This window comes from Monodon monoceros, unplaced genomic scaffold (assembly GCF_005190385.1).
Source record: "Monodon monoceros isolate NGI ecotype Baffin Bay Population unplaced genomic scaffold, NGI_Narwhal_1 Super_Scaffold_12, whole genome shotgun sequence".
NCBI lineage: Eukaryota > Metazoa > Chordata > Mammalia > Artiodactyla > Monodontidae > Monodon > Monodon monoceros.
The window spans coordinates 125,764,994-125,779,893 of record NW_021703768.1 but is presented as its reverse complement, the minus strand read 5'-3'; the positions used below and the strand labels follow the sequence as shown (position 1 = coordinate 125,779,893).

Genomic DNA, 14,900 nt, shown 5'->3' with positions numbered 1-14,900 from the left:
CAACGCATCACCTAGTGTCTACTCTAGATCTAGCACATAGTAGGTGCTCAATTAATTGAATTAATGAATGAATGGCACAGATGAACACTGGCAGAATAGTGATCAAATTGCCAATGACACTGTTACAAGTGGAGTTAGACACACAACTCTTGGAAGCCACAACAAAGTTTGAGGTCAGCTAAGAGACAGAAACTCCCCTTGAATTTTATATAATTGTAATTATGTAGTATGTACACTTTTTTGTCTGGCTTCTTCCTTTCAACAAAATTATTTTGTCATTCATCCATGTTGTAGCACGTATCAATAGTTCGTTACTTTTTATTGCTGTGTAGTATTATATTATATAAATATACCACAGTTTATGCACTGGATAAAAAATTGGTTGCTTCCTGTTTCTCAATTACAATAAAGCTGGACCTAGGAATGCAATGCTTATTTTTCACTTCTTTTTTTTTTTTAGGAATGCAATGTTTAGATCACAGATAGGTATATACTTTTAAAAGAAAATGTCATACTTTTAAAAAGTGGTTGTACCATTTTACTTTCCCACCAACAGTGTATGAGTTCTGGCAACCTGGTCAACACTTGATGTAGCCAGTCTTTGTATGAAGTTTTATCTGCTTGTGGTTTTAATGTGCATTTCCCCAATGATTAATGATCTTGAACATCTTTTCAAGTGCTTATTTGCCACCAATATATTCTCTTTGGACATCATGGGTTTTTTGTTTGTTTGCTTAAATTACAAAAGAGGACTTCCTTCGCAGTCCAGTGGTTAAGACTCTGCCCTTCCACTGCAAGGGGTGTGGGTTCAATCCCCGGTTGGGGAAATAAGATTCTACATGTCATGTGGCACAGCCAAAAAAAAAAAAATTACAAAAGAGGCTCTCACTTATTACATAACTAGACAAACAATACAGAAATGTATAAATAATTAATACTCCTACCCCCCAACACACACACAGGCAACCAGAGGTGCACAAGAACCACCAGGAGCACTTATTAGGCATGCAAATTCTTGCCCCCACTCTTGGAAGATTCTGATTCAGTAGGTCACAGATGGTGCATTTTGACAAGCCCCTAGGTAATTCTGACACAAGCGATCTGTAGATTTCTTAAGAAAGTCTGCTCTTACTATTGTCCTCCTAAGGAATAGCTGAAGGAATGAAGACAGTGAGTCTGGAGAGGCAAACGCACGGAAGGGGTACACGGACTGCCTTCAAATAAGTAAGAGCCTTTGTCTAAGAGAACGACTGTGTGTGCTCTATGTTGTCCCATGGAACACCAAGAGTTTGGAACCTAAAGATCAAATCAAAAAAACTTTCTGGGCTTCCCTGGTGGCGCAGTGGTTGGGGGTCCGCCTGCCGATGCAGGGCACACGAGTTTGTGCCCGGTCCGGGAAGATCCCACATGCCGCGGAGCGGCTGAGCCCGTGAAGCATGGCCGCTGAGCCTGCGCGTCAGGAGCCTGTGCTCCGCAACGGGAGAGGCCACAACGCTGAGAGGCCCGCGTACTGCAAAAAAAAAAAAAAAAAAAACTTTCTAAGAGAGCTACTGTGAAAAAAAATTAGGCAACAGAGCTAGCAAGGAAAAGAATGTGCCAAAATCACCAAGCTTGCAGAAAAAGGACTTCTCTGGGTTGAGAAATGACTGTTTGAAGTTGAGAAGACAGAGGGCAAAAGACGTTCCAGACATACACATACACATTCTCTTTCTTTCTCTCTCTGAGGAAAAACTGCCCCTTATAAATACACAGAGAGGAAAGTAACTACCAGACAGGCAGTGTGTGTCTTAACCCAAATCAAATAACGGCTATTTGCCCTAAGCCATATTTCCCTGCCTCTATTGGCAAGGCCTAAAATGATAGGGAAAGGAGACAACACAGTATTTGGTAAGGGCAGTTCCTTTTATAGATAAGTAGGGCTGCCCAGGCCCTCTCCTCATAATTTTGGATCCATCGATTTTAAAGAGCTTAAGCCTGTCAATAAGCAACAGGCTTTGGACAATCAAGCTCAACAAATGCCATTTTGCTTCAGTTACAGCACCCAAAACAACCCCCCTTCCTAATCAGTTAAATAAAAAGCCATTTATTTGTTCTAGAACAGAATCAACCAAGGCACTGTTTACCACAGCAAGCTGCTGATCCAAGAGGGATATGAGCCAACTGCCAAGTAACTCCTGTACCCTGGCAGAAACTCAGCTGAGCCTCCATCTGTGGGCAAGATTAGGGAGGTGCCCAGGTTCCCATGTATGTCCTTCTCTTTCCTCTCATTTACAACTATACAGATGCTGGCTCCATTCAAAAGGGGCATGTGAGGCCCAATAATCTGTCCTTGTTAGAATGTCTGGTAGTTTCTACTTTCAGCATTTGACCTAGGGTCAAATATTGAGTGTTGGGCATTATTCTAAATAGGTGCACTCTTATTTAGGTTACTATCACCAAGGTATGTGCAGCCGCTTATAAGTCATAATAGGGCTGACTTTATATTTGCATGTTTTAAATTTTTAAATTTCTTTTTCTTTTATTTCGGATACAGCCCAAGTTCCCGCAGGTCATCCCTCTTTCTTAACTGGCACGGCTTTGACTCACTGGGTTGTGTGCGCCAGCCCTTTTATTGAGCACCTACTACGAGTGGGGCACTGGGCTCAACGTTCATCTGTAGTCCGACAACAACATGAAAGACGAAGCAATCTTACCTCAAGTTTACAAAAAAAACTGGGCCTTGGAGAGGTTAAACAATGTGTCCAAAATCAGGCAGCTAGGGGCGTCAGAAGCTGTAGGCAGGCTGTCAGCTTCCCGATTCTCTAAGTTCCTGGCGCTCGCTGTCCAGGGAGCAGTGCGGCAGGGGTCGGAAGTTCTGGCTTCCAGTCCCAGTCTTGGCACTACTTCTCTGAGGGCTGTTGGCCCAGGCAGCTCACCTATAGACCACAGATTTCCTTTCTCTTTTCCCCTGGCCTTGACTCCCTATTTATAATTATACTTTCCTTGTCAAGAATTTTTTTTAACCATTGTTTGTATTATTCCATTGTTTTAACGTATATGGAGTCATTAAAAAGTCGCCCCCAATGCTACACTTAAGCAGAGGGATAAACAATGACAGGCCAGCTTACCTCTCTGGGTCTCAGTTTTCCACCTGTAAACTGACCCGCTTGCGTCAGCTGGATCAGGTTGCTTGCATTCCCATTAGACTCAAGACACAAAGCTAGCTACCAAGCAACCCGGACCGGCGTCGTCGCTCCAGCGCTCCCCCAACCTCCCTTTCCGGATCTGATCAGCAGCTGTTTCCCTGCGACCCTCCCTGGCCCTATCCTGCCGGCCCAATCACCCGGGCAGACTCACCGCTCGCGCAGGGTGCCAGCTGCCGGAAGGAGCTCGACCGCCCCGGCGATTGCGCAGCCAGGGAAGGAAAGGCGCCGGTCTCCGGGCCCCACGCCGCGCTGTGGCCTGCGCGCGCTGTTCCTAGGGAGGGCGCGGGCGGGCGCGGCTCTGCCCACGCTGCGTATGTGCGTGCGCCGAGAGGGCGCGGCCCCGGCTCTCGCCTTTGTTAATTGTCCAACTGGAGGCAGGTTGTTTTCCACTGGACGCTCCCTGCAGTGGGTCCCAGCCGGGGTGGCCCGGCGACTGCAACTGCCGTGCGCTGGCCCGCAACCAGCGCGAAGCCTTGCAAGTGGGTGTCAATGCTGCGCCCGGTGACCCACCCACCCGCGACTTCTCATTTAGGCACCTACTCCTCCCTCGGGCTACTCAGCACCAAAACAGGGACCGGCAGTTAGGCCATCCGGTGGGAATGTTGACCCCAGGATCCCTGAATATCTGTGCTCTTTCCCGAATCACCAAACTTTAGGGCTGGACCTTGATTTTAATTCTGAGTGCCGGCTGCCCAGGATTTCTGGGTTCCTATCCTAGCTCTCTTGGGAGCCCTCTGCGCAATCTTAGATAAATCTGCCAGTCTCCCTGCACCCCAGTTGCCTTTTCTATGACTCAGAGTAGTGAGTGGGACTCTGTTCTAGGCACCAAGTATTCAGCAGTCAACATAACAGACAAGGTCCCTGCCCCCTTGGGGCGTGTCTGATAATGAACACACACTTGAAAGTGATCATTACGAAAAGTATAGAAAGTTTCATATCAGGGCAACCAAATCTTGTTTATGGAGTGATAAATGGACTAGATTAACTTTTCTAAATCCTCCGATTCTAATATTCATTCTTACTCTAATTATGTGAACGTTATTACTATTATTAGTGATAGCACTAGTAATATTGCTTACTCAGTGTCAGGTACTGTACTAAACATTTTATTTGTATTTCCTCATCAATCAGATTCATAACTTCTCTAACGATAGGTATATCTATTATCATCCTCATTTTAGAGAGAAAAACTGAGGCTAGAGAAATGAGAGTAACTTGCACACTGTCACACAGCTACTCAGTGACAGGACCAGTACTCAAATTCAGACTGTCTGAGGCCTCAGGGTGCTTAAGCACTACTCTACATGCATAAAAATATGAAGACCAGCATGGTGTTGTATCTTGAATGTGATGGATGAGAACAGTAGAAGAGGAGGGGGTGGTTTTAGTCTGTAGAGGAGAAAAGCAAAGGAAGTTGAGAGCTTTCTTAAAGAGCTGTTCATGGATCAGACTTCACATACATGAACTTAGAGGTCACTAGCATGGGGAAAGCTATAGGGAGACAAATTGCAAATATGTAAGGAAGAACTTATCTAACAATCAGAGCATTTCAAAAATGACATCAGTTGCCTGGAGAGAGTGAGCATCCTGTCACTAAAAGTCAGCATTCAGGGCTTCCCTGATGGCTCAGTGGTTAAGAATCTACCTGCCAATGCAGGGGACACAGGTTCGAGCCCTGGTCTGGGAAGATCCCACATGCCGTGGAGCAACTAAGCCCGTGCGCCACAACTACTGAGCCTGCGTGCCTAGAGCCCATGCTCCACAACAAGAGAAGCCACCGCAATGAGAAGCCCGCGAACCGCAATGAAGAGTAGCCCCCGCTCGCCGCAACTAGAGAAAAGCCAGTGCGCAGCAATGAAAACCCAACGCAGCCAAAAATAAATAAATTAATTTAAAAAAAAAGTCAGCATTCAACTAGAGAGGCTTATTGGTTATTGGGGATGCTTCAAAGAAGAGTCATGCAAAAGTTAAAGTTTAGGTGATCTCTAAATTTCCTTCTAATTCTGAAGGAATTCTGAAGAGAATTTTGAGTCCTAGAGTGGTTAAGTGACTTGTCCAAAGTCACCCAGGTAATGAAGACCTGACCCCAAAAACAAGTCTGACTTCTAGATCAGACTTCCTGTTTGTGGGTGTGGGTCTTGTGAGTGCTCAGCACCTCACTTTATGCTCCTTTTGTGTGTGTGTGTGTGTGTGTGTGAGTGAGAGAGAGAGAGAGAGAGAGAGACCACTTGTCCCAGGTGTCTGGAATCATCTGCTTTACCTATTTACTTTCCATTTCTAATATGTGTGTGCCCTTCTTCCTTGCTTGTGTTGAATATTCTGTGTTTTCAGATAGAAGTGTCAAACCTCCCGGGCAAATTACTATAATATAGGGGTTCAAGAGGAAGTGGAGTCCCTGCTTCCCTGGAGTACAATTTATTTCATAAGTTAAGGAAAAGGAGAAAAGCTAGATGATATTTTTATTTGAAACTGATGTTTCTTTGATTCTATTTTAGGACTATGGGTTATCTTGAGTTAAATTTCTAATGCACTGGCACTAATTCCCCATCTTTCATCCTAGTCACAAATATTTTGATAAGCAGAAATCTAGTTGTCAGCTTCAAAAGAGGCATTCTTTTCTCAGAGCTCTGGAGAGCTACTTGTTTGTTTTGACTGGAAACCTCTAACAAAGGAATCCAATTGCCTTTTGGGATTGATTTCTAGAACATTTACAAAGAAATGGATATCACCTGGTCCCCAGTGATACTAACTCAAAGATAAAAAGAGTTCCCCTTCACTTCTACCCTCAACAGAGTGATCAATTTTTTAATTTTTTAAATTTTTAAATTATTTTGGCCTCACCGCGCAGCATGCGGGATCTTCCCCAGCCAGGGATCAAACCCGTGCCCCCTTCATTGGAAGTGCAGAGTCTTAACAACTGGACCACCAGGGAAGTCCTTAATTTATTTTTTAAGAAAATATATTTACCTCGTTCAAAATTTCAAAGTATACTGTCAAGGCTACAGCTTATTCATCTTTGGACTCCTCTCAGTGCCTGGCATATTGCCCTGTATATAGTAGGTGCTTAATAAGTGATTATTGACTGGGTAAGTGAATGAGTGTGAATTAAGAAGTTGTGGAAGATAGAGAATAGTTCATTTAGGGTGGGGCAGCAGATATTTTCCCTGAGGTGCATGGGCTTAAAGGAAACCTAGACAGAACTCCCAGACCAGTTGCACACTTGACCATGACTTTATCCAGAGGTCTGTACTAAAAGCAGCAACATCAGACTCTTTTGGGTTGAGCATTACCTAAAGACTATGTAGTAGCCAGTCTTTTGGTTGTACACAAAAAAATCCGATTTTAGTTAACTGAAGCAGAAAAGGAATTTATTCAAAGAGTATCAGGGAGCTCAAAGAATCAATGCAGACTAGAAAACCAGGCTAAGAATACAGGAAGCACCAACGTAGGCTGGGTGGCCAGACCCACAGAGGAAACCACGCCATAGGAAGGATGCTGCTGCTGGACACTTGCAATGCCCTGGGGATTGGATGCCATAGCTGACCCAGCTGCCATCACTGCCACCAGATACTGAATACCACCACTTCCAGAGTAGATTTTACACATTGCCTGCTTCTTTTTTTTTTTTTAATGTATTTATTTTATTTATTTTTGGCTGCGTTGGGTGTTTGTTGCTGTGTGCGGGCTTTCTCTAGTGGCAGTGAGCGGGGGCTACTCTTCGTTGCGGTGCACGGGCTTCTCATTGCAGTGACTTTTGTTGCAGAGCACGGGCTCTAGGAGCCCAGGCTTCAGTAGTTGTGGCACGTGGGCTCAGTAGTTGTGGCTCGTGGGCTCTGGAGCGCAGGCTCAGTAGTTGTGGCGCGTGGGCTTAGTTGCTCCGTGGCATGTGGGATCTTCCCAGACCAGGGCTCGAACCCGTGTCCGCTGCATTGGCAGGCGGATTCTTAACCACTGCGCCACCATGGAAGCCCTGCCTTCTTCTCCTGACCCCTATTTCCAGAATCACAATCCTGGAGGGATGGGCTAATCAGTCATGCTTGGGTCCCAAGCAGTCAACAATCAGGAAAGACTGATACCAGGGCCTTTGGGCTTCCATGAGTGAGATGTAGGGGCCTGCCTCACACCGTGGCCTGTTCCCCAAACTTATAAAGGCAATTTGGAGGCTGGGCAGCCAGGAATATGACAAATGTCCACTATAAAGTCTTCTAATAATCTATAGGCCAAAACTGAAAGCATTAGGGCTTCCCTGGTGGCGCAGTGATTGAGAGTCCGCCTGCCGATGCACGGGACGCGGGTTCGTGCCCCGGTCCGGGAGGATCCCGCGTGCCGCGGAGCGGCTGGGCCCGTGGGCCATGGCCGCTGGGCCTGCGTGTCCGGAGCCTGTGCTCCGCAACGGGAGAGGCCACAGCGGTGAGAGGCCCGCGTACCGCAAAAACAGAAACAAAACCAAAAAAAATACCAAAAAAAAAAAAAACCCTGAAAGAATTAAAGAGTATAATCTGTGTAAAATGCTTAATACAGCACCTGAGCTGAACTCTCAAAACCAGAAGAGGTGGCTGTCATACTTATTACTCAACTTGTTAAAATTTTAGCTAGTCAGAGAACTTCTTTACAGTCACAATATTTTCTTCCCAAGCCTCTCCTTTTATTTCTTATTGGAATCACTTATAATTGCAGAGTTGAGCAAAGAAAGGTTGCAAAGGGGTCAACTGTGTCAGAAGTGTACTTAGCAGCACAGCGGGGACAGTGCCATGAGCATAATAAATCCAATTTATTTTTCTGATCAATTTTTAAGAAGACTGCCTACCTCTTTTAGAGTCTCAGTCTTGGGATCATATCTATTTTTTAATTTAATTCTATGAAATTTACCACTCTAATTTCTACAGTAATACTAAAAATAGGTGCTACTTACTCAGTACCTAATACATGCCAGAAATTTTTCATGGATTATTTCTAATCGTGATAGTCATCCTATATTATAGATATTATTTGCATTTTACAGATGAGGAAACTGAAGCTCAGAGAGATGAAGTAACCTGTCCAAGAGTACACGGCTCATAGGTGATAAGTGCATAACCAACTACTACTACTCCATATTTTCTCTCATATGGTTGCTTTCTCCAAAGATTCCCATCACCATTTTTAAAAAATTCTACTAAGTCCAAATGTATGTTTCTTGAATCATTTATTCATTCTGAGATTTTAAATTGTCAGAAAGACAAGTCAAGAAATTATTGGTTGCCGGGTCTTTAGCAGAATTAAACTTTTATCAGATAACAGGCTAGTGTAGTAACCTCATTAGCAACATATAAAAAATTTTATATCAAGAGTGTCTGCTTTATTGAGCCCATATTGTAAGCCAGATACTCTGCTAGTCAGCCCTAAAAGAAAAGTATTACCATCTTCTTTTTACAAATGAGAAACCTGAGATTTAGAGAGATTCAGAAACTTGCCAGGGGCCTTGCTGCTAGAAGTGGCAGAACTGGGACTGCAACCTCAGCAGTATGACTCCAAAGCCTGCATTTCTTCCAGTGTGTCATACCACCTCTGGGCCAGTTTGCTAATTTGTACTGAGAAACACCACTTAGTATTGATACTTCTTTTGTTTCTCTCCCTTCCTGGCTTCCAGAGGCTTCCCTGTGGGTTCCTGGCTCTTTGCAGGTATAATAACCCTTCTAAGGACAGAGCTGTTCTCTCTCCCTTCCAGGTTTTCTGGCTCCTTCATCCCGTGGGCAAGACCACAACCTCCCCACACAGATCCGGCCTTGAGCTCTGGAATAGTCCTGTTCTTAATCTGTAGAAATATGTGGAGCCTTGGCTATGAAGCTTAGGAGAGTCCCTCTAAGTCTACTTTGCTGGAACTCCATCACTGATTAAGTGCCTTAGTTCTAGTAATTGGTTTTAACCCATTACCATCATGATTTGTTAGCCAAGTTTAGGGGAACTTACTTTGCTTCTACTGTACTCCTTGTATTAGTCAGTACCCCTTTGGTTCTAGTGCCAGAAATCCAGCTCATCCAGAAGCTATAATGTCTATCAGAAGAAAAGACCATCTCTGCCTGTGTGTCTGTTCAAGAGATCAAACCCTCCAAAAAGCTGTCCAGCAGACTTCTTCTATATCATTGACTAGAATAGCATGTCCATATCTAACCATACCTAAACCAATCGCTGACTGGCTTAGATGAATGAACACTCAACATTGGGCCAGCTCCCTTCTGAAGCATATAGTCATGTAGCCTTGACAAAATTGGAGTCTTACTGGGAAAGAGGAAAAATAAGGCGGAATGTTCTTGGGTAGGCAGCCAACAGTATCTGCTGTAGGAGGGAGACAGCAATTCTACAGGGAGCTTGGGGAGCCAAAGATAATGTAACCCGTCCTACTGAGTCTTTAAAGAGAATTTTTACCAAGCAGATAGGCATAGAAAGTTACGCCAGGTAGAAAGGACTACATGCAAAGGCATAACAATATGCAACTACCTTGTGTTTTTCAGAGACTGCAATCACTTCATTGTAACTGGACTGAATGATATACATTGGAGTGTGCAGTGACAGACAGGCTCCAGATCATGCAAGGCATGTATGCCATGCTAAGGAATTTATACTTTACCTGTAGGCGATCGGGGAGTCACTGAGGAATGGGGATAGCATGATATTATTAGAATTTTAGAAAGATCATCTGTCCAGAGAATGGAAAATGGATCCCAGAAGGAAATAAGGCTGGAGGGTGAGAGACCAGTTAGAAAATTGTACTTTTCAGACAGGGGAGAGATTATAGGCTCCAGATTAAGGCTGCAGTAGTAGTGAAGTAGAGGGCAGGAGGGTAAGAGTAAAATGCTAAAGAAATATCTATAGAATTTGAGGACACCTACAGGATGTGAGGATGGAGGGCCTATGCTGACTCTGAGATTTATGTTTCGGGTAACTAGATGGATGCTGGTAGCCTTCATTAAAGAAAAATCATCCTAGGGGACTTCCCTGGTGGCACAGTGGTTAAGAATCCGCCTGCCAATGCAGGGGACATGGGTTCAAGCCCTGGTCCGGGAAGATCCCACATGCCACGGAGCAACTAAGTCCGTGCGCTACAACTATTGAGCCTGCACTCTACAGCCCATGAGCCACAACTGCTGAGCCTGCAGGCCACAACTACTGAAGCCTGCATGCCTAGAGCCTTTGCTCGACAACGAAAGAAGCCACTGCAATGAGCACGCGCACTGCAACGAAGAGTAGCCCCCGTTCACTGCAACTAGAGAGCACCCGTGTGCAGCAACAAAGACCCAACGCAGCCAAAAATAAATAAATAAATAAATTTATAAAAAAACAAAAAAAGAAAAAGAAAAAGCTCCTAGAGAAGGAAAGGTTTGGGGACAAGTAATACAACCAGTTTGGGACTAGCTGACCCCTGTGGCTTATCCAAGTAGAGGTGTCCAGTGGGAAGATAGATGTAAGGTTCTGGGAGACAGAAGTTTGGCTTGGCAATATAGATTTGGAGATCACTGCCATATCTACTGTACAGGGAGCTGGAAGAGTGAATGAGATCACCCTGGGAAAATAGGAAAGACATAAAAAGAAGAAGCCTAAGGACAAAGACCTGGTGAACACAGCCAAGCGGCAGGCAGAGAAAAGAAAGCCAGCAAAAAAGACTGAGAAAGAACAGTCAGATAAAGCTGGGAGGAGAGCTGGACTTTTATTAAACTTCCTTATGAACAACTTCCTTCAACTGCTGTGTTTCACCTGGTGTGTTTCACACCACCAACTCCTTTCAACTGGTGTATTTCACACCACCAAGTAAAACTACAGTTGAAATATTTGACCAGTACCTTTTCAAATATTGTTTGAATTATTGGAATATCAGATTTTTATTCATTGGTTTTTTGTTGGATGTACCCTCTGTCAGGTCAAAGCAATGCTTTCCTGGAAAGTGCATGAGAAAGAAGTCTAGTGAGAAAAGGAAACTCCCTCTCCTGCAGTATGCATTCACCACCCTGGAGTATAGCCTCAAGGTCTTACTGCCACGTATTTAAAAATCAGCAATTGGGTGGGCAAGGGTATAACCAATTAGTAAGAGTGTGAGTTGACAAAACCTTTTTGACTCAGGAATTTCACTTCTATTAATTTATCCTATAGAAATCCACACACAAGTGCACAAAGATACATGCATATTGCTGTGGTTTGTGACTTCTAAAAAATCAAAGTGAAGGGATAGAAACAGCTCAAAAACTATCAGCAGGGGATAGTTAAATAAATTCCAGTATGTCCACACCATGGAATACTACACAACCAATTAAAAGAACAAGGTTTATCTCAAGGTACAGACATGTGGAGAAGTCCATGTTATAGATATGATATATTGTTAACTGAAAAAAGGCAGGTTTCAGAGCCATATGCTGAATATGTACATATGTAAATCTACATTTTATATATACATATATTCCATTCAATCATTCAATGGCTATTATTGAGGCAGGCACTGAGCTGGGGATACATTAATGAATAAGACAGAGAAAGTTCCTGTCTCATTAAGCAAATGTTCTAGTGAAGGAATTAAGTCAATAAAAGAGTTTTATATATATATATATATATATATATATAAAAAATTTTAGATACTAGTAAGTGCTGTGAAGGAAAATAAAGTAGGGTAAAGAGCTGAAAAGTAACTAGGTATGGTGAGCAGGTGTGTGTAAGGGGCTATTTTAAATAATTTGGTCACGAAAAATGTTTCTAAGGAGAGAACATTTTAGCAGTGACCTGATTAAAGTGAATGAGTGTATTAGAGTTTTCCAGAGAAAAAGAACCAACAGGATGTGTGTGTGTGTATGTGTGAGAGAGAGAGACAGACAGAGAGAGAGAGAGAGAAAGAGAGACAGAGAGATTTATTTTAAGGAATTAGCTCATGTGATTGTGAAAGCTGGTAAATTCAAAATCTGCAGGGTAGGCCAGCAAGCTGAGACCCAGGGAAGAGTTGCAAAGAGTTCCAAAGGCTGTCTGCTAGAATTCCTTCTTGCTTGGGAGAGGTCAGTCTTTGTTTTATTAAGACCTTCAAATGACTAGATGAAGCCCACCCATATTATGGAGGGTATTTTGCTTTACTCAAAGTCCATCTACTTAAATGTTAATTTCATCCAAAAAATACCTTCATAAAAACACCCAGAATGTTTGACCAAACATTTGGGCATTATGGCCCAGCTGAGATGACACATAAAATTTATAATCACAAGTTCATCCCTTGTTAACTTGGCACGCATATGCATCTCCTTAAACCATACCTGGTCTCCAAATAAAGACAATAACAAGGTCATACTTCCACCTACCATGATACAACCATCTTGTATACAATTGAAAACACACTAACTCTTTCCCCAGAGAGGAAACAAAGTCCTTGGGTGATGTTTACTCTTCTTGATAACCTGTAACTGCTTTCTGCCATGAGAAGTTGGCAACTCAGAAGAGGGCCTTTACCAGAACTTGACCTTGCTGGAACCCTGATCTCAGACTTCCAGCCTCCAGAACTGTGAGAAAATAAATTTCTGTTCTTTAAGATACCCAGCCTATCTATAGTATTTTGTTATAGCATCCCAAACTGACTAAGACTGGCAGAAAGGGAAATTGTTTTCAACCAGTGATGCAGGAGTAACTGGTTATCCATATGGAAAAGACATACCTTTGTTTTCTTTTCTCTCTTATCCCCTCATCATGTAAATATAAGATGCACTGACTTTATATCATAGCATTCAAGTATTGTTAACGAGAAATAATGCAATGCTTGATCTTGTTCAGAAAGCACAATAGGTTTGCTCAAACTCCTGACACTTGCTTAGCCCCTCAAATGTTATTCTAAATTCCCCAACTCCAACTCTTTCCTGGGCATTTAACATTTGAACGTTCAGATCCAACTAGGTGATTCTGACCCAGCACGATGCTTGGCTACAGAAGCCAGCTAATGCAACAGCAAATGATCATATCCACAAGATGGCAGCATTGTATAATCATTGAAAACCATAATCTGGCATGGGTTCTTGAACATACCTTTCTGTGGCATATTACGTGATCTGTTAAGTGGACTTTTATATATATCTTCACTTAATCTTGAAATAAATGAGCAGTTTTCTTCCCAGAATGTTTTACAGTTTTGAGAAGCATGGACTGGAGAAATAAAAAAGCAGATTCTTTAGAGTCAGAAAAAAATCTGAGTTCAAGTACAAAATGCACCCTTAACTTATTTAGGGCACTTGAGCAAGTTAACTAAGATCTCTGGGCCTCAGTCACCCGATCTAAAACTTTAAAACAATGAAATTACCTTCCCCACAAAATCTTTTTTTTCTTTTTGACATAGGTAATGTGAGTAAGAACAACACTGCATGGGAAAATCTATCAGAGTAGATGCCCTCTGAAAACTCAATATCTTCAGGTTGATTAGAAAAAAGGGTCTGAGGCCTTTAGAATAGCCTAGAATATTATTTCTGTTTCCTATGACACATCTTAAAAGCCTATGGTGGTGACCTTGTCAAAAGGAATCAACTACACAAAGAAATCAGTTGCGGTAGTATAATAGTCGATACACTTATTTTTGGTTTGGGGTAATAATTGTTAAGTTCCTGTTTCAGCTGACAGCCTGTCTTCCTCCACCAGAAAGGTTAGAAAAAGTCACCTCTGGCTTGAATTGCCTAATTACAGCAGCAGGGTACATTTGTATGGGGTTTATGGCTTAAACACGGTGCTTTTACATATCCTATTTCAACTAAGCAGAAGCTATGGTAATTGATGACAGTGTGGGCCAAGAAAACATAAGCTAAGAAGGTCAACAGAATTTGAAATTCTAAGCAACAAAAGAAAATGTTTCATATAGGTTAGAAGGGGCTATCATTTGCCTAGACTAGAAGAACACAGATAAGCAGTCTTAGGAGTTCAGGTCAGATTCAGGGTCCAACAGGAAGTAAGGAGGGTCTGGAAAGTCTGATAGGTAAGTAACATTTAAATAGGTCAGTTGGCTTTAGAATCTGAAAGGGGGAGAGGCAGAAGTAATTAACACTGGTGAGGCAAGAGTAAGCAGCATTGTCCAGGAGGGATGGCTCGAGGTAAATAATTGAGGTCAGGTAGCCAGGATCTGTGAACAGCTGTAGAGCCAGGGACTACAGGGCTTGAGATTCAGACATGGAGGAGATGGGTGTCAGCCCTCAAAAGTGTGTGGGAGTTCAGACACAGCTGGAAGTCAGAACCCAGACCATGCTTGAGCACCAAGTTGTGCAACTTTGACATTGAGAGATCAATTGAGCTGCAGGTGGGCTGGGTCAACCAGCTGGAGGGGGATGATTTAAATCAACCCTACTTCAACTGAGGTAGTGACTGCTAATATACTCCCTATCCAGATTGAAAGCAGGCACCAGGGTCTGGAGAGGACATGCTAACTGTGAGAGTGAACAGGCATACTTTATAGAACACTGATATGGATCTTAGGGAGTTCTCAAGAAGTCACCACACCTCTCCAGAGCTTCAGCTTCATCACACACAAGATGAATATAATAAGAGATGCTTTACCTATCTCTAAAACAGGTAAGGAAAAGCACAATTTAGTGAATGAGAAATTACTTTATGAACTGTAAAGGGCTCTATAAACATAATTTGACATCTTTGGCTTTGTGGATTAGGGGCTTACAATCCAGAGTTTTTTTGTTTGTTTTGTGTGTGTGTGTGTGTGTGTGTGTGTGTGTGTGTGTGTGT

General features: G+C 43.0%; 1 protein-coding gene across 4 annotated transcripts in view; it reads right to left on the bottom strand.

Moving 5' to 3' along the window:
- Positions 1-14,900, bottom strand: part of ARHGEF37 (Rho guanine nucleotide exchange factor 37) — a 74,782-nt gene that overhangs the window by 52,591 nt on the left and 7,291 nt on the right. Inside the window, exon 1 of one of the 4 annotated variants that reach the window (XM_029218257.1) lies at positions 13,209-13,310. The exons of 1 other annotated variant lie outside the window; for it this stretch is intronic. In XM_029218257.1, coding sequence (XP_029074090.1) covers positions 13,209-13,221 — 13 coding nt within the window. In that variant the 5' untranslated portion in view covers positions 13,222-13,310. Of the gene's footprint in view, positions 1-3,107; positions 3,237-3,336; positions 3,466-13,208; positions 13,311-14,900 lie in introns of those variants that run through there. 2 more of the 4 variants (XM_029218258.1, XM_029218260.1) reach the window with 2 other exon arrangements.